Source organism: Chiloscyllium plagiosum, unplaced genomic scaffold (assembly GCF_037043375.1).
Source record: "Chiloscyllium plagiosum isolate Xiang-an unplaced genomic scaffold, Cpla_swu_hap1 HiC_scaffold_15, whole genome shotgun sequence".
NCBI classification, from domain to species: Eukaryota; Metazoa; Chordata; class Chondrichthyes; order Orectolobiformes; family Hemiscylliidae; genus Chiloscyllium; species Chiloscyllium plagiosum.
Window position 1 is genome coordinate 53,467,725 of NW_028270153.1, and position 26,651 is coordinate 53,494,375.

Below are 26,651 nucleotides of genomic sequence, written 5' to 3' on the forward strand. Positions count from 1 at the left end.
AATGAGCCCTCCAATCCAGGCAGCATCCTGGTAAATATCCTCTGAACGCTTGCTCAAGCATCGACATCCTTCCTATAATGAGGCAACCAGAACTGGACACAATATTCCAATTACAGTCTAACCAGGATTTTATATAGCTGGAGCAAAGCCTTGTGGTTCTTAAACTCAATCCCCTTGTTAATGAAAGCCAAAACACTATACACCTTCTTAACAACCCTATCAACTTGGGAGGTACCTTTGAGGGATCTATCCACATGGACCCCAAAATTACACTGTTCCTCTACACTGCCAAGAATTCTGTCTTTAACCCTGTATTCAGCATTCAAATTCGATCTTCCAAAATGAATCACTTCACATTTTATCTTGAAATAAAGCTCTTTCATTGTTACTGTATGAAGGCTCAACGTTTGTTTCTAGGTCATTTCAATTTTAACCTGTTTAAAAAGGTGTTCAATGTTAGTAAACTGATATTCAAGGATGCAATTTCAATAGAGGTGATTTTTACTTCAAAGTTTACCAACTAGCAGAGTTTATTGCCTTTTTTTAATGAAAGGACAAGATTAGACCTATGTACTCCTATTTCAGGGTCAAATACTTACATGGGTTTAATATTTGCTTGATTATTCCCATAATTCTGGGTAAGAGATTAGGTTGGAACTGTTCTGAATCAAACTGGCATTCAAATTTTTTAACATCAAGCCAACAATCTGATGATGTTATTCCAGAATCTCCGTGTTATAACATGTTACAAAATGTTATCTTTTGGCAATTGTGTTCCAATCAAGTCAAAGTTAATTCACTGCATTAAAGTTGTTTTTAGCAAGAAGACTTCCGAGTCTTTTTGTAAACACCGACCTATAATGGAAATGCTGTTAAATTTGAGTACCCTGTACTACGTTGGCAAATGTTTTATGTGGTATTCTGTAGTGTGTTTTTCTTAAAGTAGCTCACGGAACAGGAAGTGGTGGTCTGTACTTAAGGTGGCATGGCTTTTCACTGAAAATGTGTTGTGACAAATCTGTCCCTTCTGGTAGCGCCAAAATTAATATTTGTCATTTTAATCATTATGACAAAGTGTTTAAAAAGTTACAATACAATTACACTGGCAAAAATGTAACAATTTCCTTGTACATTTGTGTGTATAAATTTATGAGCTGTCTAAAATAACAGTACACCTTTAATAGCATACATTCTGTACCTGCATTGTGATGTAGAGTTTAAATAGTGGTAAATATATGCAGCCCGTTACTGTGCGTCAGTTATTACGCTGTGAAAATAAAAAAAACATTTGCACAGAGAAGTGAGCGTGAAAGAGAAAGACAGAGAGCCAGGGAGAATATATTCACAGTTACAAACCATGGCGAACAGTAAGTGAAAATGCAGGATTATTAGTTTTGATTCCCTTTTTCATGTATTAACTGATCTTTCTGTGTTTAATCTTTCTAATTTACTCAGATTTCAACAAAGCTAAGGAGTGGTATTAGGCGGTGGTCAACCTGTTATGAATCAGGTTCTTTTGTTTGTTTGCTGTTTGTTTTGATGCATTGAACTTAGGAACTCATATAAACAAGTAAGAAGGCAAAAGGTTTAAAATACTACACAGTTAGACCAGGACGAAAAGCAAAATCAAAACTGAAAAATTACTTTATACTATTGTGAACTTCAGCACAAATTAAAAATTAGATCTTCCAGTCAATTAAAAATAACACATCTACACAATGGCAAGTGATGATTGATTAATTGTTAATTTAAAAAGCTCTGATAGATTTTTGTTAGTGGTGGTAATAAGAGAGATAGGGCAAGGGTAAACATCTGGTGTTAAATTTCAGTTCAAACAGGATCTCATTGAATGAGTAGATTTGATTGAGAAATTAAATGAGCTCTCCCTGTTCTTTTAGATTAGATTACTTACAGCGTGGAAACAGGCCCTTCGGCCCAACAAGTCCACACCGACCCGCCGAAGCGCAACCCACCCAGACCCACTCTCCTACATTTACCCCTTCACCTAACACTACGGGCAATTTAGCATGGCCAATTCACCTAACCCCTGCACATTTTTGGATTGTGGGAGGAAACCGGAGCACCCGGAGGAAACCCACGCAGACACGGGGAGAATGTGCAAACTCCACACAGAGAGTCGCCTGAGGCGGGAATTGAACCCGGGTCTCTGGCGCTGTGAAGCAGCAGTGCTAACCACTGTGCTACCGTGCCGCCCATAACCGTGGCCCTGGTTTTCAAGATTAATATTCTTCTAATTTGTGAAAGGATAGTATAACCATTTCTTTTATGAAGTCAAAAGATGAAGTTGAAGTTCTCACTTTTTTTTTTAAGTTTCTTTTGATTCCTCGCCTTTCACATTGGGAACTGGCTTCACATTTCGATGTATATTGCTGAAGTGATTCGAAATCGAGGCTGAAAAATGTTAGAGGTGTAGTTATTTTCCTGCCATTCTGGGTTCACTGCAAGTTATTCACTGGAAGCATTTCTGGAATTTAAATGGACTGCTGGTGTTTCAAATTTACCACATTTGTGTTAGCAACTGAGTTCAGAGAAAAGATAGTTTTGATCCAACAGTTGCGCACATAAAAGCTCCAAGAGCACAGTGTCACAAATCCTAAACTATTTTGGAATACCAAATTTTCTATACGTAGAATAATTCAAAAGTGCTATCTCTGACATTATGGACCCAACATTGGCCAATGTATCTCCATTTCCATGATGGGCAGAAAAGCAAAGTATCAAAAGAAATCATAGCCTGAAGTCACCACTGAAGTTGAGGCACGCTTTGATGAAGTGTCAGATGGATGCTGTCTGACTCATGGGATCTCCAACATTTGTTCTTTTCAGTACAGATTCCAGAATCTGCAGTAATTTTTTCCTTCATATATTTAAATCTGTTTGCTAAAAACATTTTAACGATTTTCATTTAGACTGGCTGGGAGCTGTGATATTTGCAAAATATATTAGAATGAATTCCCCTTTTCCATTAAGTTGTGTGTTCTCACTTGCTGAACCATTTCTGTTAACATATGCTCCGCTGTAATTTTTAGAGTGTAGGCCTTTTCAGAGAATATAACCTCCATAAGACCATAAGACATAGGAGCAGACATTAGGCCATTCAGCCCATCACATCTGCTCCACCATTCAATTATGGCTAATAGGTTTCTCAACCCCATTCCTGCTTTCTCCCCATAACCCTTGATCCCCTTGATACTCAAGAACCAATCTATCTCAATCCATACCCAGTCTGACCTACATGTGATACTAGATGTACATTTATACAGTGACACTTGTTTCATCTGAAACGTCAGCCATTTGGTTTACGAGAATTCAGGGCAAGAAATAAATAACGGCCTTATCATTGATGCACCATATCATATCTAATAAAAACAAACTTCTGATTATTCCAAAAACTTAAACATTTTCTTAAAACTTTAAAGAAACCCACTTCTCCCCAATGTAGTGATGTCTTTTGATGTTATAGAACTGAGACTGCCTGCCCTTCCAGGTTGCTGATTGTATCTCATTCCATGCCATATAGCTTTGGTAGTTGCTTGTTCAGCCATTGTGTTCCTACCTTTCAGAATTATCTAGCTCATGTACCTTATAATGCCATGTCTTTCTTTGGAATTCTCTTTTCTGTGCTTTTGCTTTCCTACCCAGGCCTCTCCATTCTCCTTTCCTTCCAATGATGTTTATAAGTTGTTTCTCTTCCCTCATTGTGGAACACTTCCCCACATTGTCCTTGAAATAATTCAAACAGGCGGGTATCCCAACATCAGGTCACCCTGTATTTGCATGTGGAGTATCCTTGACACTGATCCAGCTCCCTCACAGCCAACTCTCAGAGTGGACAGGATGCCTGACACTCCTATTCTTAACTGTCAGCCAGTGCTCCCTGATTTGATGTGGATAACAGCCCCAAATAGGGAACTCATATTTCATGAGATCCACCTGGCTGACCTTGTTCCAATTACTACATCCCTCCCCCTCTGAGAGCAAAGACATAGGCCAGTCAATTTTCTTGTAGTTCCTCCTGGAGTGTTTAGCACTGGGTCAGGTTCCTCCAAACCTGCGTCGGATACGGACACTGTGTAATGCACAGGGGTTCGCCTCTTGCACTCAGAGCTCCTCAGGAGAAATTCACTCTCTTCTTCTGGCGTCAAAGGCATTTATGCAGTGAGACCAGCTGTGTCCATCTCAAATTCTGAGGTATCTTCAATGCTTGATGAAGAAGAAGAACTCATAGTTTCTGACAATCTTTCTGTCTGTTCTGAGGAGCAAGGCACATTTTGCTCCTGCACTGTTTGCTAATTTGTGGGTTTCGTGTGGCCCATGAGCTAATTCAGGATTGTCGCTCCAACCTGTACTTTATATGTCACTGGTCCTGACCTCAAATTAATTAAGCAGAGCTATTTCCATGGTTCCTATGCCAAACTATGTCTGGCATTGGTGTTCCTGATGCTGTTTTACCCTTCTCTCCACCTCCCCCAAGTTTAAAATCCCCACAAAGGTGAACCAACCCATTGGGCTTCAAAATCAGTGTGAAGGGCACTTCCCATTCCATAAACTGCATTGATTCCTTCACTTTCCAGCCTTCTGATTTCTGCCTCGACTTATGTCAATAATACAAATGGCATTGGGCAGGCCTTGCAGCTCATGGAATTATGTCCTGGCCAACATACAAGATGGCCTTGATACTTTTGATAGTGCCTCGACTTTGCTGAAGAACTTTTGGATATTTAATTAGGACTTTACTCAGGCAGACATTTTCTAATTGAAAAATTATGAGCCAATCAAAGTGAATCATTCTCAAAAATAATTTTGCCCCACCAAGCTTGGGCACAAGCCTTTTCTGCCAGTTAGTGGTAACTGAAACAAAGTGTAACCTTAATCTGTAAAGGTTCCCCAGCAGAGGTTCTCATTCTAGCTGAGGTCTTGCACAAACTTAAGGGTTGGAGTCCTGAGCGAATTTCATTAAAGACTGATTCTGTGATCACTGAAACAGCTAAGCTAGTGTTGACCTCCATTAGATCCGATAACCATTTAACCAGATATTTATTTTGATTGGTTCTGATTTGGTTGTTGCTAAGGAACTTATCTGTTCCAAACCAGATGTAGGTGGACCTTCCAGAGTGTGCACTGTCATAAATACCAGCCTATGAGTTCTCTTACTCAATTTAAGTCCAGTTGGACTCTTTTGTTGGCTTTAGTTCACATATTGGCAGCAACTACAATGGCTTGCCAGCCTGAACCCGGAAGAAAATGTTAGCATTTTGGCCAAGGCCTGACTTTGCTTTGGGGTTTTGCTGTGGGATGACCTAGAGTTCCATTGTTCAGGAATTAAGTCATAGAGATGTACTGCATGGAAACAGACTCTTTGATCCATCTCATCCATGCTCCCAGATACCCTAAATTAATTGAGTCCCATTTGCCAGCACTTTGCCCATATCCCTCTAAACCCTTCCTACTCATGTACCCATCCAGATTCCTTTTAAATGTTATAACTGTAGCAGCCTCCACCACTTCCTCTGGCAGCTCATTCCAAACACGTACTATCCTCTGCGTGAAAAGGTTGCCCCTCAGGTCCCTTTTAAATTTTTCTCCTCTCACCCTAAACCTATGCCCACTAGTTCTAGACTCTCCCACCACAGAGAAAATATTTTGTCTATTTACCCGTCATGATTTTGTAAACCTCTATGAAGTCACCCCTCAGCCTCTGATGCTCCAGGGAAAACAACCCCAACCTATTCAGCCTCTCCCAATAGCTCAAACTCTCCAACACTGGCAACATCCTTGTAAATCTTTTCTGAACCCTTTCAAGTTTCACAACACCTTTCTGACAGCGGGAGATCCAGAAGTGTATAAGACCTGCCCCGATTTGACTTTACAAAATGTCCTGAGTCAGGCCACACAATTGCCTTCACTCAAGCGGTGTTCCCCAAGTTCAGTCGGCCTGGCCAGGTGTCCACACCCTTCGGAAGCTCAATTCGAATTGGTGTTAAATTGAATTTTGTTAATTTATTGGACACAACTTATTTATTGGGTGCAACTTGCATAAGCAGAAACAAAATCAGTTAAAAAAAATAAATTCAAAACTCGTTAAATAAAATAAGGATGGAGGTCAGGTGATATGTTGTTTTTGCATGATTTGGGAACTGGTGGACCCCACTATGGTTCCAAGTGACCATGTATGTAGTGAGTGTTGGTTGCTGGAAGAACTCTGGCTCAAAATCAAACGTCGCGATGCATCAGGGAGGGGAAGAGTTACAGGAGACGTATGTTGTGTTTCAGGATGTTGTGTTTCAGGAGACAGTGACATCCCTTAGATTAATTAACTTAAATTCAGCCAGTGGTCAGGGACAGGAGGGTGTGGTTGTGAATGAGGCAGGTAGAGGGATCCAGGAGGGAGAGTTACAGTAACCTCAGCCCCTGTCCTTATCCAACAGGTGCTCCCTTTGTGGATGGGAATGGGGACTGCAGGGAGGATGATCCCAGTGTCTGTAGCACTGGGCTGCAGGGAGCTATTAGGTAAAAACAATGACTGCAGATGCTGGAAACCAGATTCTGGAGGGAGCTATTCAAGAGTGGGGGAGAGAAGAGAAATGTTGTTGTAATTGGGGATAATATAGTTAGACACATAGACACTGTTCTCTGTAACCAAGACTGAGAGTCCCGAAGGCTGTGTTGCCTGTCTGGTGCTTGGATTCTGGGCTACAGAGGAACTTGGAGTGGGAGGGTAAATATCCAGTGGTCATGGTCCATGTAGGTACCAACCACATCGATAAAACCAGGGCAGTGATTCTGCTTAGAGGAGTATGAACAAGAATTAAGAACCATAACCAAAAAAGTAATAATCTCAGGATTACTATGTGAGCCACAAGTTAATAAGATTAAGCAGGTAAATGCGTGGCTGAAGGATTGGTGTGGGAGAAATAGATTTGAATTCATGGGACATTGGTCCCAGCACGGTTCAGATGAAGACCATCCCATCAGAACAGGTCCCTAGTAGAGGTGCCAGAGTCCTAGTGAATCACGTAACTAAGGCTGTAGACAGGGCTTTAAACTAAATGGGGGCGGGGGCCTGGCAAATCTGCTAGAACTCTTTGAGAAGGTAATGAGGGAGAGGCAATGGATGCTATCTATCTGGACTTCAAGAAGGCCTTTGACAGGGTACTGCATAGGAGGCTACTTGAGTATGATAGGGGCCCATGGTGTCAGAGACAAGGTGCGAGCATAGATAGAAGTTTGGCTGTCTGGCAGGAAGCAGAGAGTGAGGATAAAAGGGTCCTTCTCAGGGTGGCAGCAGGTGTTCCACAAGGCTCAGTGTTGGGACCACAACTTCTCACTTTATACATTAGCGATCTAGATGAAGGAACTGAGGGCATTCTGGCTAAATTTGCAGATGATACAAAGATAGGTAGAGAGACAGGTTGCATTAAGAAGGCAGGGAGGCTGCAGAAGGATTTGGACAGGTTAGGAGAGTTGGCAAAGAAGTGGCAGATGGATTACAATGTGGGAAAGTGTGAGGTCATGCACTTTGGTAGGAAGAATAGAGGTATGGACTATTTTCTAAATGGGAAGAAAATTCAGAAGTCTGAAGTGTAAAGAGACTAGGTACGAGAGTCTAGAACTCAAAGGCACAGCCGTAGAGTAAAGGAAAGACCTTTTAGAATGGAGATAAGGAGAAACCTCTTCAGCCAGAGAGTGGTGAATCTATAGAATTCACTGCCACAGAATACTGTGAAGGCCAGGTCATTGTGTGTATTTAAGACTGAGATAGATAGTTCTTGATTGTCAAGTCGATCAAGGGTTACAGAAAAAAGGTGAGAAAATGGAGATGAGAAACAGATTAGCCATGATTAAATGGTTGAGCAGACTCGATGGGCTGAATGGACACATGTCTGCTCTTATGTCTTATTGTCATTTGGAACACCTGAAACTCATAAGTTCCATTTGTACATTTTCCGGTGATAAAGCCAGTTGTAGTGCCTGTTTGAGTTCTAGTTGGGCTTCAGCAATAGATGTTTTTGCATAGTTGCATCATTATTCCCACATACCAACTAGTTTCTCTGCATCTCATTAAGGGTTAAACCAAACTCACATGCCTCTGCCAGTCATCTTAACCTCACCAAAATATCTGATGCACATTCCCCTGTTTCTTGAATTGCAAATAAAAATGCTAGCATCTCAGGATTAGAGGAGGCCTGGGCTCATAATATTCCTTAACTAAACCTGTCAACTCTTGCAAGGTTTTAGTATCTGGTGCCTCAGGGAAAGTTAGCCTCCCAATAACTGAAAAGCTGTGGTCCACAAGCTATCAGAAGAATTACTCATTGCTTTTCATCTGGCCCAATGTCACTGGCCTGAAAAAAAAACACATTCATTCCACATACTGGCCCCAGTCTCTCAATGGCAGGATCGAACGAGACAAGCTTCCCAAATAATGGCATGATGCCAGAAATGACTACTCCAATTCTAAGATGACTGTTGTTATTGAGTTTCTTCAAGAACATGCTGTACTCTCGAGGCCAATATCCTGTCACCAAGGCACCCTTTATTTATACATGGGAAGTCCTTGATACTGGTCCAGCTCTCTCAGAATGTCAGACATTCTTTTTTTTTTATTTTTATTAAACAAATTACAAAAATAGTTTACAACAAACAGTTACATTTACAGCTGCATACAAGAGACAGCAATTTTACAAGGGAGAGGAGCAGCAAAGCCAGGCCCCAAACCCTACAGTTCAAACAGTTTACAGGGACATGAGGACAAACCTCAAATCCCAGTTTCATATATAAAAATATAAAGAGACATCAACAATGACATGTGTACATTATACAATACTGTTACATACAAAAGTGCAGACAATACAGACCCAACAAGCCCCCGTCCCTCCCACCTTCCGACCACTCTAAGGCAGCCCGCCCCTACCCACCTTCCGGTTCTCGGTCCACCCTATGCCCCTTCCAGTTCGCGGTTCAGACATTCTTTTTACATGTCAACCCTGATTGGATAGGTTAACAGCCCCAATTAGGGAACTGCTATCCTTTGAAGTCCATCTGGCTGACTTTGTTACAATCCCTGTAGTTTTGCATTGAAATGTCACTCTGTAAGTCCTGTGTTTAATTGATGATGTGCCATCAATTCTGAAGGATAGCTTCAGATGTACTAACATCAGTCATCATTTCGCATAAAACTAAAATGAGATAAAAGCCCCTGTGGGTGAAATTATATTGTTGAATAAAAACATGATATGTTTGAATGAGTTTGCTTTGCTATTCTAACAAGATAGAAATTTAGTTACTGTCTCACTGGGGGAGGCCTGATTGATACAAAATCTCAAAACCTAACACATCTTCCCTTTACCAAAGCTGCAGACTGTGTCGTGCAACATGTGAGTTATGTTGATTTGCATTATGCGAAGAATAACCGAGATCACCGAACTGCTGAGATCAGCACCAAACGACTGATAGTCAGGCGCGGCCAGCCCTTCGAGATCACAGTGCAATTTAACAGAAATCAATACGATCCAGACAATGACAGATTTAAGCTGATTGCTCAAACAGGTAATCACTTTGCAATGATGTAGGGAACTTTACTAAGTATTTTATTAATGACATTGTTCTTTTTCTTCATTAATAACTAATTTTAGTGTGTGTTTGTACTGCCAATCTTTTTGATTTGTTTGCGTGATTAATGAATCACACGATTCTGTATGCGGTTTTCATTTTGAAAAGTTCACATGGTTTTTTTGAAGTTTGCACAATCACCATTGGCCCAGACAGGAAATAGCAGGCAGGCCACAAAATTGAGATAAAAAACAGTAGTTTCCTCTTATTTTCAACATTATGGCCATCCGCTTTTGCAACATCTGGTCTGAGTAGAATGTTTACAGATTTTGTGGTTTAGTTGCTTGCTTGCAATTATTTTCCTGACAAGTTGAGTGTTCTGATTCAAATGCATTGACATTTAAGCAATCATTAGCAAGAGTGTTTATGGAGAGGGGAGCAGCCCAAGTCATATGCACTAATGACATAAATAGGAAAAAGGATGGGTATTTTAGGCAGAAATTCAGGAAGCTAGGGTGGAAGCTTAGTGCTCGACCAAACAGAGTTGTTATCTCTGGTTTGTTGCCTATGCCTTGTGCTAACAAGGCGAGGAATATGGAGAGAGAAGAATTGAATATGTGGCTACAGGATTGGTGCAGGAGGGAGGGTTCATTCTGTGGTAGGTGAGACCTCTACCGACAGGATGGTCTACACCTGAACCAGAGGGGTACCAATATCCCGGGGGAGATACTTGCTAATGATTTTTGGGAGAGTTTAAGCAACTCAGCAGTGGGATGGGAACATAAAGAGCAGTTCCAGTGTCTAGGAGGTTGAGAGTAGTGAGGTCAGAAATGAGGTTTCAAGGTCACAAGAGTTTACTGGCAAGCAGGAATGTGGTTTGAAGTGTGTCTACTTCAATGCCAGGAGCATCTGGAATATGGGTGAACTTGCAGCGTGGGTTGGTACCTGGGACTTCGATGGTGTGGCCATTTCAGAACATAGGTAGAGCAGGGATAGAAATGGTTCTTGGAGGTTCCAGGATTTAGATGTTTCAGTAAGAACAGAGGAGATGGTAAAAGAGGGGAAGGTGTGGCATTATTAGCCAAGGACAGTATTACGGTGGCAGAAAGAACATTTAGAGGACTTGTCTACTGAGGGAGTATGGACTGAGGTTTAGAAACAGGAGCGGTCACCCTGTTGAGAGTTTTCTATAGCTCTCCAAATTGTTCCAAAGATGTAGAGGAAAGGAGAGCAAAGATAATTTTGAGTAGAGTGAGAGTAGCCAGGTAGTTGTTATGGGGCCTTTAACTTTCCAAATATTGACTGGAAATACCATTGTTCAAGTACTTTAGATGGGTCAGTTTTTGTCCAATGTGTGCAGGATAGTTTCCTGACACAGTATGTAAACAGGTCAAAGGCTAATGCCACATTAGATCTGGTACTGTGTAATGAACCCAGCCAGGTGTTAGATTTGGAGGTCGGTGAGCACTGTGGTGATAATAACCACCATTCGGTTATGTTTACTTTAGCGATGGAAAGGAACAGGTATGTACCACTGGTCAAGAATTGTTGCTGGGGAAAAAGCAATTATGATGCGATTAGGCCAGATTTAGGATGCATAGAATGAGGATGCAGGGGATGGGCACAATTGAAACGTAGAGTTTATTCAAGGAACAGCTACTGCATGTCCTTGATAAGTATATACCTGTCAGGCAGGGAGGAAGTTGTGGAGCGAGGGAACCGTGGTTTACTAAAGTTGAATCTCTTGTCAAGAGGAAGAAGAAGGATGAGAGGTGAAGGCTCATTTAGGGCGCTTGAGAATTACAAGTTAGCCAAGGAGGACCTAAAGAGAGAGCTAAGAAGAGCTAGGAGGGGACATAAGAAGTCTTTGGTAGGTCGGATCAAGAAAAACACTAAAGATTTCTATAGATATATCAGGAATAAAAGAATGGCTATAGAGAAGATTAGGGCAAATCAAGGACAGTAGTGGGAAGTTGTGCGTTGAGTCCGAGGAGATAGGGAAAGCGCTAAATGAATATTTTTCATTAGTATTCACACTGGAAAAGAGAATACTGAGATACAGGCAACTTGACTAGACAGAATTGAGGTTCACAAGGAGGAGGTGTTAGCAATTCTGGAAAGTGTGAGAATAGGGGGCCGGATAGAATGTATCCTAGGATTCTTTGGAAAACCAGGGAAAAAATTACAGAGCCTTTGAACTTTATGCCATCATTGTCTACAGGAATAGTGCCAGAAGACTGGAGGATAGCAAATGTTGTCCCCTTGTTCAAGAAGGGGAGTAGAGACAACCCTGGTAATTATAGACCAGTGAACCTTACTTCGGTTGTGGGTAAAGAGTTGGAAAACGTTATAAGAGATAGGATTTATAATCATCTAGAAAGGAATGAGTTGATTAGGGATAGTCAACACGGTTTTGTGAAGGGTAGGTTGTGCCTCACAAACTTTATTGAGTTCTTTGAGATAGTGACCAAACAGGTGGATGAGGATAAGATGGTTGTTGTGGTGTATATGGATTTCAGTAAGGTGTTTGATTAGGCTATTGCACAAAATACAGCAGCATGGGATTGAGGGTGATTTAATTGTGTGCATCAGGAATTGGCTAGCTGAAAGAAGCCAGAGGGTGGTGCTTGATGGGAAATGTTCATCCTGGAGGTCAGTTACTAGTGGTGTACTGCAAGGATCTATTTTGGGGCTACTTCTGTTTGTCATTTTTATAAATGACATATATGAGGGTGTGGAAGAATAGGTTACTAAATTTGCAGATGATACTAAGATTGGTGGAGTTGTGGAGAGTGCTGAAAGATATTGCAAGTCACAAAGGGACATAGATAAGCTGCAAAGCTGGACTACGAGGTGGCAAAAGGGGTTAATGTGCAAAAGTGTGAAATGATTCACTTTGGAAGGAGCAGCAGGAATAAAGAGTACTGGGCTAATGGTAAGTTTCTTGGTAATATAGATGAGCAGAGAGATCTTGGTGTCCATGTACATAGATCCCTGAAAGTTGCCACCCAGGTGGATAGGGTTGTTAAGAAGGCATACAGTGTGTTAGCTTTTATTGAAGAAGGATTGAGGGATTATGTTTTGGAGCCACGAGGTCATGCTGCAGCTGTACAAAACTGTGGTGCAGCTGCTCTCGGAGGATAGTCTACAGTTCCGGATACTGGATTAGTGGTGCTGGAAGAGCACAGCAATTCAGGCAGCATCTGAGGACAGGCAAAATCGACGTTTCGGGCAAAAGCCCTTCATCAGGAATAAAGGCAGAGAGCCTGAAGCATGGAGAGATAAGCTAGAGGAGGGTGGGGGTGGGGAGAGAGTAGCATAGAGTACAATAGGTCAGTGGGGAAGGAGATGAAGGTGATAGGTCAGGGAAGAGAGGGTGGAGTGGATAGGTGGAAAAGGAGCTGGGCAGGTCGGACAAGTCCGGACAAGTCGAGTTGCTGGAGGTTAGAAACTAGGATGAGGTGGGGGAAGGGGAAATGAGGAAACTGTTGAAATCCACATTGATGCCCTGGGGTTGACGTGTTCCAAGGCGGAAGATGAGGCGTTCTTCCTCCAGGCGTCTGGTGGTGAGGGAGCGGCGGTGAAGGAGGCCCAGCACCTCCATATCCTCAACAGAGTGGGAGGGGGAGTTGAAATGTTGAGCCACTGGGCGATTTGGTTGATTGATGCGGGTGTCTCGGAGATGTTCCCTAAAGCGCTCTGCTAGGAGGCGCCCAGTCTCCCCAATGTACAGGAGACCGCATCGGGAGCAACGGATACAATAGATGATATTAGTGGATGTGCAGGTAAAACTTTGATGGATGTGGAAAGCTCCTTTGGGGCCTTGGATAGAGGTGAGGGAGGAGGTGTGGGCGCAGGTTTTACAGTTCCTAAGGTGGCAGGGGAAAGTGCCAGGATGGGAGGGTGGGTCGTGGGGGGGCGTGGACCTGACCAGGTAGTCACGGAGGGAACGGTCTTTGCGGAAGACGGAGAGGGGTGGGGAGGGAAATATATCCCTGGTGGTGGGGTCTGTTTGGAGGTGGCGGAAATGTCGGCGGATGATTTGGTTTATGCGAAGGTTGGTAGGGTGGAAGGTGAGCACCAGGGGCGTTCTGTCCTTGTTGCGGTTGGAGGGGTTGGGTCTGAGGGCGGAGGTGCGGGATGTGGATGAGATGCGTTGGAGGGCATCTTTAACCACGTGGGAAGGGAAATTGCGGTCTCTAAAGAAGGAGGCCATCTGGTGTGTTCTATGGTGGAACCGCTCCTCCTGGGAGCAGATACGGCGGAGGCGGAGGAATTGGGAATACGGGATGGCATTTTTGCAAGAGGTAGGGTGGGAAGAGGTGTAATCCAGGTAGCTGTGGGAGTCGGTGGGTTTGTAGAAAATGTCAGTGTCAAGTCGGTCGTCACTGATGGAGATGGAGAGGTCCAGGAAGGGGAGGGAGGTGTCAGAGATGGTCCAGGTAAATTTAAGGTCAGGGTGGAATGTGTTGGTGAAGTTGATGAATTGCTCAACCTCCTCGCGGGAGCACGAGGTGGCGCCAATGCAGTCATCAATGTAGCGGAGGAAGAGGTGGGGAGTGGTGCCAGTGTAATTACGGAAGATCAACTGCTCTACGTAGCCAACAAAGAGACAGGCATAGTTGGGGCCCATACGTGTGCCCATGGCTACCCCTTTGGTCTGGAGGAAGTGGGAGGATTCAAAGGAGAAATTGTTAAGGGTGAGGACCAGTTCGGCCAAACGAATGAGAGTGTCGGTGGAGGGGTACTGTTGGGAACGTCTGGAGAGGAGGGCTTGGAGGCCCTGGTCATGGCGGATGGAGGTGTAGAGGGATTGGATATCCATGGTGAAGATGAGGCGTTGGGGGCCGGGGAAACGGAAGTCTTGGAGGAGGTGGAGGGCGTGGGTGGTGTCTCGAACGTATGTGGGGAGTTCCTGGACTAGGGGGGATAGGACAGTGTCGAGGTAGGTAGAGATGAGTTCAGTGGGTCAGGAGCATGCTGAGACAATGAGTCGGCCAGGGTGGTCAGGCTTGTGGATCTTGGGAAGGAGGTAGAACCGGGCAGTGCGGGGTTCCTGGACTATGAGGTTGAAAGCTGTGGGTGGGAGATCTCCTGAGGTGATGAGGTTGTGTATGGTCTGGGAGATGATGGTTTGTTGATGGGGGGTGGGGTCATGGTCAAGGGGGCGGTAGGAAGAGGTGTCCTCGAGTTGGCGTTTGGCTTCAGCGATGTAGAGTTCAGTGTGCCAGACTACCACTGCGCCCCCTTTGTCCGCTGGCTTGATGGTGAGGTCAGGATTGGAGCAGAGGGATTGGAGGGCTGCGCGTTGTGAGGGTGAGAGGTTGGAGTGGGGTGGGGGGTCGACAGGTTGAGGCGGTTAATGTCCCGGCGGCAGTTGGAAATGAAGAGGTCGAGGGCAGGTAATAGGCCAGCGCGGGGTGTCCAGGTGGATGTAGTGTGTTGGAGGTGGGCGAAGGGGTCCTCGGAAGGTGGGCGGGAGTCCTGATTGTGAAAGTAAGCTCGGAGGCGGAGGCGACGGAAGAATTGTTCGATGTCACGACGTGTATTAAATTCATTGATGCGTGGACGGAGGGGGACAAAGGTGAGTCCTTTGCTAAGGACTGATCGTTTGTCCTCAGTGAGGGGGAGGTCTGGGGGGATGGTGAAAACTCGGCAGGGCTGGGAGCCGGGAGCTGGTGTAGGTGTAGAGCTGGGAGTGGGGTCGGAGCCAGTACCTGGAGTGGGTGTGATGGTGGGGGGAATGGGGGTAGAGTCATGAGCAGGGGTAGTGTTCCCCTCGGGGTTCTGGGGGGTGGGGATAGTGACAGTGGGGTCTGTGGGGGGCGTGTCAGCAGAATGCAGGTGAGTGGCGTTGGTGGGGTCGGAAGTGGTGGCAGACACGGCAGTAGGGGTGACGGAAGTCACTGAGGGTGTGGCATCGGCGATGATGTGAGGGCCGGAAGTGGCTGTGGGAGTGGCCATGATGGGGGCAGAAGTGACATCATCAATCAGCGTGGGGGTGGTAGCTGCATCAGCCACATGGCTAATGGTGTTTCCGAGGCCAGGGGAATCTTCTGGAATGTTTGAGGAGCGCTGGTTATGGAGGTGGGTAGATAAAAGTTTGTTGTACTTACAGTTTTTGATGTTTGAGATGGAGTTGAAATATTGTTTGTTGAGAGTATGAATTCTCCTGAGGATGTAGTCCAGAGTGGGTCCTTTGCAATTCTGAGAGAGTGTGGCCCTCAGCTGAGACAGGGCAGACTGTAGAGAGGTTAGGTGCCGGCACATTGCTGCAAGCGTGGAGCGGAGGATCTTGATGGAGAACCGTTGCTGGTGTTTTTGAATCTGTAGTCTGTACTGTTTGTCCTGTTCGGGTCCGAACTCTGCTGGTTTAAAGGTGGTCTGGAGTCCATGTGGGATGAGTTGGTTATGGAGGCAGGCACTGAGGAAGCAAATGTGGCTGTGATAGCGAGTTTGTTTCAGGACATGGTTGAAGAGCTTCAGGGCTGAGGAAATGACCTGGGAGTTGCAGTGAGAGAGAGACTCCCTGAGATTCTTGTAGAGAGAGGAGGAAAACTTCTTCAAGGCAGGCATCCTTGCAAGAGGATTCGCAGTAGGGTTAAAATCAACGAGGTAAAAACAATGACTGCAGATGCTGGAAACCAGATTCTGGATTAGTGGTGCTGGAAGAGCACAGCAATTCAGGCAGCATCCGAGGACAGGCAAAATCGACGTTTCGGGCAAAAGCCCTTCATCAGGAATAAAGGCAGAGAGCCTGAAGCATGGAGAGATAAGCTAGAGGAGGGTGGGGGTGGGGAGAGAGTAGCATAGAGTACAATAGGTCAGTGGGGAAGGAGATGAAGGTGATAGGTCAGGGAAGAGAGGGTGGAGTGGATAGGTGGAAAAGGAGCTTTTTACCTACAGTTCCGGATACCCCTTTATAGGAAGGATGTGAAAGCTTTGGAAAGGGCTCAGAGGAGATTTACTAGGATGCTGCCTGGTATGGAGGGAAGGTCTTATGAGGAAAGGCTGAGGGACTTGAGGCTGTTTTTGTTAGAGAGAAGAAGGTTGAGAGGTGACTTAATTGAGACATATGAGGTAATCAGAGGGTTAGATAGGGTGGACAGTGAAAGCCTTTTTCCTCGGATGGTGAAAGCTAGTATGAGGGGGCATAGCTTTAAATTGAGGAGTGATAGATATAAGAAAGATATCATTGGTAGTTTCTTTACTCAGAGAGTAGTAGAAGCATGGAATGCACTGCCTACAACAGTAGTAGACTCGCCAAATGTAAGGGCATATAAATGGTCATTAGATAAACATATGGATGAAAAGGGAATAGTTTAGGATAGATAGGCTTCAGGTTGGTTCCACAGGACAGCACAACATCAACAGCCAAAGGGCTGTACTGCACTGTAATGTCCTTTGTTCTATGTACTCTATTCATGATTTGGATACTGGATTGTATGAAATAGGAACAGGACTAGGCCATTCAGCCAATTGAATATCTTCCATAATTTATTAAGATCATGATTGATCTGGATTTGGCTTTATCTCCACTTCTTTGTCTGTTGTCCCTAATTCTTGGCTCCCTTGCCAATCAAAAATCTTACTTAGTCTTGAATATATTGCTTATATTGCTTTTGGTAGAAAAAAAATCTAAAGTTTAACAACACGTAATAGAAGAAATTCCTCCTCATCTCCATCTTAAATGGGAGACCATATTTTTAGACTACGCCCCCCACCCTACCCTTTGCCTCTGTCTAGATTGCCACATGAGAAGGAACATGTATTCAGTAACTACCCTATTAAATATCCAGAACTAGGAGTCAAATGGTGATTATGAAACCATTGTGGGAAAAACCATCTGCTTTACTAATGTCCTTTAAGGGAAGGAAACTACAGTCCTTACCTATTCTGGCCTACATGTAACTCCAGACCGATGACAATGTGGTTGACACTTAACTGATCACTCGGCAATTAGAGATGGGCAATAAAATGTTGGCCTGGTTAGTGATATCTACATCCCATCAATGATGGGATTCTTGTAGCAAGAGTTTTCTATCATTATGATATGTTGCCTTTGCAATAAAAACAAAAATTTGTCCTGCTTTCCTAGTCACTTCATTTAGAACCATGCTAACTTTTTGTGTTAATTTTGAAAACCTATCTAGAAATACTTGCCGGTGGTTTCTACACTCCTCACAACTTGCTTTCCTGCCATCTTTGTGTCATCAACAAATCTGGCTCCAGTGTTGATGATGCCTTCATGCAGATTATTAATATAGACATGAATGATTGACACCCTATGGCACTCCATTGGTTACAGTTTGTCAACATGAAACTGTTTATCACGAGTCTGTTTCCCCTTAATTAGCTAATCTTCTATTCAAGTGAATATTATGTTATGATCTCAGTAGAGAACTGCAGCATCTTTCGTTTTAGAATCTGAAAACCGAACATTTACTAAAAGAAGGAAACATGGAGTTTCACAGCTGAAATCAAAGCTTTTTTACTGCATGAACATCAAGGAACATGAATGCTACTAACTACACACAGTGTTAAATTGTTAGGTACCTTAAAGATATTAAAGGTGTCATGGACTCAGTTACTTGTAATGGTTGCTTGTAATCCAAGCCAAAGTTTGCTTCTACACGTATTAGGTATACACTTCAAAACTTAAGTCACATATTTGTCAACATTGGAATATTAATTGTTTGGTCTGAGTCCTGCTTCAAAGATTCATAGAACTGTTAACTTTAGCTCTCTGCACACTTCTGGCAATATTGTCTCTTTTGGCTCTTTGGCTAATATTGCCTTCAACACAGGCATCTCTAGCTTCTTAAGTGTATTCATTCTCTCTCTCTCTATGTTTCAGCTGTACCAGAACATCAGTGCAATTTTCAAAATCTCAGTTAACAAATGTTTTAAACTCTTTTAGCTAATACACAAAATTTCCAACAAACTAAAATCTGTACTCTGCTTCAGTATATTCTGAATTTTAACTTGTATATTTTAAAAACTGGATACGAAATGTTGCAAAAGATGGCCATGTAAGGGTCACCTGACCTCTTTTGTAAATTGAAACTACTCTTTTAAGGGTGAAAAAAAGCACACTACAGAATGAAAAGAATAGCTTTTCCAAAAGGACATTATCATCAAATTAAAAGCTAAACATGAGAAAAGAAGATAGCAAAAATATATTAAGGCCCATCGAGACTGCCCCATCCCCCTCATCATATACCCATTCAGACCATGCAACCATACATGCATTCATTGTGGCCACTAACTCCACATATTATAGAGACCACAGTAAGGGATGAAAAAAGACTGCTACTAATGCGTGGTGGATTTCCTCAGGCACATAATAAGAAAATATAATTTGGTGAGCATGGTGCTGATGGAAATAATTAATGTACCAAATAGGATTTGAGCACACAGAAGATCCAAAGATCAATAAGCAGAGATTCTTAGGGAGAATGTGCAAACTCTACACAGACAGTCATCTGAAGGTGGAATCAAACCCAGGTCCCTGGTGTTGTGAAGCCGCAATGCTAATGACTAAGCCACCATGCCACTCCACTTGCAGTTGTGAAGACTAGGCTCCACCGAAGTGTGATAGACCTATCCAAGCAATGAGAGCACACTTTCAAAGATTCTGATCCTTATGGTGACCATGTATATAAGGGCCAATCTCATGTTAATAATAATAATTTAAGAAGGCATTGATTGATTGTTTAAAACTTATGACATGAGTCATAAGCCAGATATTATAGCAAGACAACTGATTTCTGTGTATGCAATTTGCAAATCCAAAGCAGACCAATTGACAAGCAGAGTCACAATGTTATATGTACATAGCACATGGCTTCCTTAAAGGTGAAGTCTCTTAAAAGCATGATACATATTCAACATCCATACCTCTTTGTAGTTCTCCCCGGCCGCATTTTGGATCATTCTAAGTAAGAGAACTATCATTTCCACCTTATAGCTCATTTTTAATTGATTTTCTGAGAGAAAGATAGTCAAGTAATATACATCTGCTCTAGAAATACTGTTTCCATTAAAGTAATTAATTTTTATTATTGTTTAAAAATCAGTTTAAATGGCTGTAGAATTGATTACTTAATTTCTGTTCCTTTATTTTAGGGACTAACCCTTCAGAAACATCAGGAACTAAAATCCTGTTTCCTCCATCAGACGCAATAAACAAAAAGAGATGGAGTACAGTTGCTGTCTCTTCATCCAAGAGCAGTTTGTCTTTAATTATAAGCACAGCACCAAATGCTAAGATTGGTCATCACAGCTTAGCCCTACAGAAAATAACTGTGGACCAGACTCTCATCTATCCACTCGGGGAGTTTGTGGTACTTTTCAATCCATGGTGCTCAGGTACTGTTGCTTCTAAAATTTAGTTAAAATGATTTCCTGTATTTACTCAGTTAGAGCCATACTACAGATTAAACAGAAGATTATTACTTTTTAATGTACTCTCCTTAAAGCTTTGAAGATAGTTATAGGGCTTTGTGACATTTTCTTCCAGAAATACAACTTGAATGAAATGTTGCTTTATTTAAAATAGTCAAGAATAATTCATTCTGGATATTCTAGATTCTAGATTGTACAGGTACAATATGAAAATGGAAGGATAAATGTTATATGTTCTCAGGGCAGTTAATTTACTGGTGCATGAAGTTCTTATTTGAACTTGCTTTTGAAAATTTGATATGGAAGTCTAAAGAAGTGTAAATTTGAGATTGATGTCTGATAAGTTTGTGACCATGATGCCATGAATCCATATGGCACCTTTGTACCTTGTACTTGACTGATTGTCAGTAAATATGTTTCAGAAGGAAAAACCAGTAAATCTGGTGCAATGCACATACTGTTATGACTTAACTTATGTGGAGCTCCATTGCATTCTTTTCCAAGTATTACATGTTTTCTTGTCCTAGTTCTTTCCCTCTGAGATTATGAAGGAATAACTATGCTCATTAACCTTGTCCGGTTTCCACTGAACAGTCTGGCTGAAAAGAATCCATGCAATCATAACATGCAGGCAAGTTAATGCTGTTCAAGAGCTTGGAGCTGGTTATCACTGATTGGCAATAGATCAGCTTTGATATTCAAATTTAAATAAAAATTTCAAGCCTGAACTCAGGAGGGTTTAAGTGAGACTGTACAAGGAGTGAGTGTAGTTGCTGGGTAATGCATTTGCTCCTAAGAAGCCTATCATTTCTTTAAATGTTTTAATGAGGCTATATGACTGAGTTGTGAAGCAGCATCACTGGACTCGAAATGTTAACTCTGCTTTCTCTCCACAGATGTCTGCCAGACCATCAATTTCTTTCATTGTTTCAAATCTTCAACATCTGCAGTTCTTTGTTTACTTTAGTATTTAGCTCAGATCTTGTCTTTCCTTCAGTTTTAATGCTGGCTAGCCAGATTTTCTGGCTGAACTGCATCCCTCGTGTGGAAGCCAGCTCCAATAGATATTGGGGCCATTTTCTCTGGGCTAGTAGAATACTTCTAAATGTAAAGCATTTGTTTAATATACGTTGGAGTCACAAAGCAACACAGGCAAGTTGCAAAAGCTACAAAATGCAGCCACTTTTGGAATACTGTGTGCAATTCTGGTCTCTCTCTTATCAGAAGGATGTTGTGAACCTTGAAAGGATTCAGAAAGGATTTACAAGGATATTGCCAGGGTTGGCGGATTTGAGCGATAGGGAGAGGCTGAATAGGCTGAGGCTGTTTTCCCTGGAGCGTCGGAGGCTGAGGGGTGACCTTATAGAGATTTTAAAAATCATGAGGGGCATGGATAGGATAAGTAGACATGGTCTTTTCCTTGGGGTGGGGGGAGTAGAGAACTAGAGGGCATAGGTTTAGGGTGAGAGGGGAAAGATTTAAAAGAGACCTAAGGACAACTTTATCATGCAGAGGGTGGTACGTATATGCCAGAGGAAATGGTGGAGGCTGGTACAATTATCACATTTAAAAGGCATCTGGATGGGTATATGAATAGGAAGGGTTCAGAGGGATATGGGCCAAGTGCTGGCAATTTGGACTAGATTAGGTTGGTGTGGATAAGTTTGACCGATGGGTCTATTTCCGTGCTGTATATCTCAATGACTCTATGACTCTGTGACTCTATATTACAGTTGGGGATCATGGTCACAGTGCAGTTGGCCATTTAGATCTTTCCTAACTTCCTTACTGCTGTCTTGATTTTTAAACCACATGAAAGGAACATTATATCATCTTCTCCATGACAGTTACTCATGGTTTATGCTAAATTAGATTAATTCAGTATTGCAGAGAGTGGGATTTCATATAATAAAAAGACTGTCATTACTTAAGATAAATACATGGGTCCAATTCTTATTGAAGCGGATGTCATCTGACATTTCTAGTTTGTTAGCTTCTCTTTTATCCCTCACTCAAAAAGTGTCTGGGCTTTAATTACCAGCAGTGGGCAGGGTAACAGGCTATTTTAGATCTCAGTAACCAATGGGATTAATTATATTATATCATATTCAGTAATGATATTGCAGGATAAGAAATAAACAGATGACCATTGAGGAATGTAAATCAGAGCCAAATTTGGTGCAGATAGACAAACAAAGTAAAGTAAAGCAAGGTTAGGTGAACTGTGGGATAAAAACAGAGAAAGATAAAGTAAGAAAAACACTATCTTCTAAACAACTGCACTGAACTTAAATAATGACAATTGCAAAAAAGAAAATGAGGGAAGTTAGCTGGAGTTACGTGGGAAGAGAGTTCAGCAAAACATACTGTTGATGATCAATGACAGATGTTTCAGGAAATAGTTCATGACTCCCAATAAAGATATAGCTCGCTGAGCAAGATGGATTTTAGAAATGGACAAACCAGCTATGGTCAACCAAGAAAGTTAAGGATAGTAGTAAATTGAAAACACACACACACAGAATGTAACAAAGATTAGTAGTAAGCCAGAGGACTGTGAGAAAGAGGGAGATAAAAAGAGGGAGAAAATAAATAAGGGAAAACTAACAAGTAATATCAAAACAGATGGCAAGAGCTTCTTTCAGTGTGTTGGAAGGAAGAAAGTGGCCACAGTGAATATAGGTCTATCAGAGAATGAGCCTGAAGAAATTATTATGGAGAACCAGGAAATGGCAGAAAGGATGAATAAATACTTTGCATCAGTTTTCACAGTAGAGGACACTAATAAATGCTAAATTGAGGGGAAAAAGTTAGGAAGAAAGTAGATATAATATCTGGCCCCAGAGAAAAAAGTATGAGGGAAAATAATGGAGATAAAGGCAGATAAGTTCAATGGACCTGATAGATTACATCCGAGAATATTATACATGATTTGGAGATGCCGGTGTTGGACTGGGGTGTACAAAGTTAAAAATCACACAACACCAGGTTATAGTCCAACAGGTTTAATTGGAAGCACTAACTTTCGGAGCACTGTTCCTTTATCAGGTGGTTGAGGAGGACACAATTGTAAGACACAGAATTTATAGCACAAGTTTACAGTGTGATGTAACTGAAATTATACATTGAAAAAGACTTGGATTGTTTGTTAAGTTTCTCATCTGTTAGAATGGCCATGTTAGTTTCACTTCTTTCATATGTAAATCACAAAATTTTTTTTTGAAAAGTTAACCTGAGAATGTAACTTTTAAAAAAAGTTTTGTGATTTACATATGAAAGAAGTGAAACTTATATGGCCATTTTAGCAGATGAGAGACTTAACAAACAATCCAGGTCTTTTCAATGTATAATTTCAGTTACATCGCATTATAAATTTTTGCTGTAAATTCTGTCCCTTGCAATTGTGTACTCCACAACCTCCTGATGAAGGAGCAGCACTGTGAAAGCTAGTGCTTCCAATTAAACCTGTTGGACTATAACCTGGTGTAGTGTGATTTTTAGCTAGAGTATTAGAGGAAATTATTGTGGAGATAGCAAATACCCTAGTAGCGAACGTTCAAGAATTGTTCAATTCTGGAGAAGTTTCAGAGGCTTAGAAAACTGCCAATGTAATCCCATTATTTAAGAGCAGAGATAGAGAAAGAAAGGTAACCATAGACCGGTTAGCTTGTCATTTGTTATGGGGAGAATGTTATATTGCTACAAAGGATGGAATTGGACAATACTTAGAAAGACATAATATAATGTGGGCGGCACGGTGGCACAGTGGTTAGCACTGCTGCCTCACAGCGCCAGAGACCCGGGTTCAATTCCCGCCTCAGGCGACTGACTGTGTGGAGTTTGCACGTTCTCCCCGTGTCTGCGTGGGTTTCCTCCGGGTGCTCCGGTTTCCTCCCACAGTCCAAAGATGTGCAGGGTCAGGTGAATTGGCCATACTAAATTGCCCGTAGTGTTAGGTAAGGGGTAAATGTAGGGGTATGGGGTGGGTTTCGCTTCGGCGGGTCGGTGTGGACTTGTTGGGCCGAAGGGCCTGTTTCCACACTGTAATCTAATCTAATCTAATCTAATAATGAAGCAGAGACAATATGGCCTCATAAAGAGGAAATAATACCTGACAAATTTACCAGACTTCTTTGAGAAGGCAACATGCAGATTAGATAAAGGTGAACCAGCAAATGTAATATACTTGGATTTCTAAAAGGCATTTCTTAAGACACCACACATAATGCTACTTAGAGTCATAGAGACGTACAGCATAGAAATAGACCCTTCGGTCTAACTCGTCCATGCCGACCAGATATCCCACCAAATCTAGTCCCACCTGCCAGCACCCGGCCCATATCCCTCCAAACCCTTCCTATTCATATACTCATCCAAATGTCTTTTTAAATGTTGCAATTGTACCAGCCTCCACCACTTACTCGGGCAGCTCATTCCATACACGTACCACCCTCTGTGTGAAAAAGTTGCCTCTTAGGTCTCTTTTATATCTTTCCCCTCTCACCCTAAACCTATGCCCTCTAGTTCTAGACTCCCCAACCCCAGGGAAAATACTTTGTCTATTTATCCTATCCATGCCCCTCATAATTTTGTAAACCTCTATAAGGTCACCCCTCAGCCTCCGACACTCCAGGGAAAACAGCCCCAGCCTGTTCAGCCTCTCCCTGTACTCAGATCCTCCAACTCTGGCAACATCCTTGTAAATCTTTTCTGAACCTTTTCAAGTTTCACAACATCTTTCCGATAAGAAGGAGACCAGAATTGCACACAATATTCCAACAGTGGCCTCTAGTTCTAGACTCCCCAACCTCAAGGAAAATACTTTGTCTTTTTATCCTATCCATGCCCCTCATACTTTTGTAAACCTCTAAAGGTGACCCCTCAGCCTCTGACGCTCCAAGGAAAACAGCCCCAACCTTTTCAGCCTCTCCCCAAAGCTCAAATCCTCCAAATTTGGTAATATCCTTGTAAATCTTTTCTGAACCCTTTCAAGTTTCACAACATCTTTTCTATTGTTGGACTTAGTATAATAGCATGAATAGAGGATCGCTTAACTAATGGAAGGCAGACAGTTGGGTTAAAAGGGATATTTTCAGGATCACACCCTGTAATTAGTTGAGTGCCAAAGGGATCAATGCTAAGGCCACCATTATTTATAATATATATTAATGACTTGAATGAGTGAATTTAATATACGATAGCCAAGTTTGCAGATACAAAAATTGTGGGGAAGGCAGTAGTGAGGATGACACAAACACCTAAATCTTACAATATTTTCGCTAAGTGTCAATTTCATCATGTTTCACATAAAGTCTTTCATGAGATTTCTTCCTGTATTATACTAAACCCACCTCACTCACTATCTACCATGCCTCTATAGTGCCTCTCTTGCCCAATGCTAGCTGGATTCTACCACCTTGCTGTACCTAGAAGAGTTCATCTCCACAAGGATATCTGGGAATAGGCTGGTATTTCTGGTGCAGCTTTAAGAGGCAGTTGTGTACCTGAATAAACACCGTTGGCTGTCCTGCATGGCTCTGATATTTAGTCTGGATGTGGCAGAAGAGAGGAAATTCACACCCCACTCTGTAGAGAGGTACATGAATGCCCTGGTGGATAGGGAGGCACTGATAGGAATGACCTCTTCCCTTAGTGCCAGCAGAGGATGCCTTGCTATCAGACACTGTCAGCTGGGTCTGAGGTTCCAATCTGAATTATTGAGATCTCAGCTGTCTGGAGGAATGTGCAGCAATAAAGAAAGAAGGTTAATGACCTCATCCATTTGGTAAGGTTAAACACCACCACATTTCTACCTCACACTCACTCTACCTCTGCTCCTGCACCCACCTCCCACCAAGGCTCATGTTCTATCCCTCTCAGTATTACTAGGAACGTTTACCCTCTCTTGCTCTCACCCATCCAAAACCAGCTGCCTCCTCACCCTACATAGCCTCACTGCTACCTGCTCACTCACTTCAGAACACCTCAGTGTCTGTTCCCCTGCACCTTCAGCACAAACAGCCTGGCTAGCCACTTTCATCTGGCTCAATCTCTCATTCTTTCTCTCATTTCAGGAGAAACAGGGATTGGAGAGGGAGTGTTGCAAAATGCAAAAAGACAAGAATAAGCATAGCTTGGATGGCATGACCATTGAGGTAGTCTCAAGGTAGATTCACAGTTAGTGAGCACGCAGAGATTAAGCAAGCATTCTTGTGATGTAGACTGATCTAATCCAAGAGCTGGATAGCTGCCCCTTGTGGAAAATCACCTTGCAGCAGCACTGTCTAGCCAATTGCCAGTGTAACCCAATGTACAGCTATAAAGAGCAGAGTGTGCCGTAGGTTGATTGGAGAGGTACCATGAGGATCCTGAGAGGCTGATGGGTGTCAGATGTCATCTTGTGGATTGGTGTGGGAAGTAGATGTGGGGTGGGGGGAGGTGAGGGAGGTTGTGATAACTGTCCTGGCACATGCCCTGAGATGTTGGTGTCTGGTGTCCAAGATGGCAGCCCAGAGGAGCTAGAGAAAAGGTGGAGTCATCTAGTACCTGGTCTAAATTTGAAGTCTGGAATTGTCAACGTCTTGTTTCTTTGATGCAGGCAGTAAGATATGATGTGAAGGTGAAGTCACTTGATGAAGGAGCAGTCCTCCAAAAATTTGTGGGAAGCTGCA

At 42.6% G+C, this 26,651-nt stretch overlaps 1 protein-coding gene across 2 annotated transcripts in view; it reads left to right on the plus strand.

Moving 5' to 3' along the window:
- Nucleotides 1-1,269: 1,269 nt before the first annotated feature.
- Nucleotides 1,270-26,651, plus strand: part of LOC122559954 (protein-glutamine gamma-glutamyltransferase 2-like) — a 56,645-nt gene continuing 31,263 nt past the window's right edge. For both annotated transcript variants that reach the window (XM_043710062.2, XM_087994953.1), the window contains exons 1-3: nt 1,270-1,367; nt 9,376-9,570; nt 19,702-19,944. In XM_043710062.2, the coding sequence (XP_043565997.1) occupies nt 1,358-1,367; nt 9,376-9,570; nt 19,702-19,944 (448 nt within the window). In that variant the 5' untranslated portion in view covers nt 1,270-1,357. The remainder of the gene's footprint in view (nt 1,368-9,375; nt 9,571-19,701; nt 19,945-26,651) is intronic.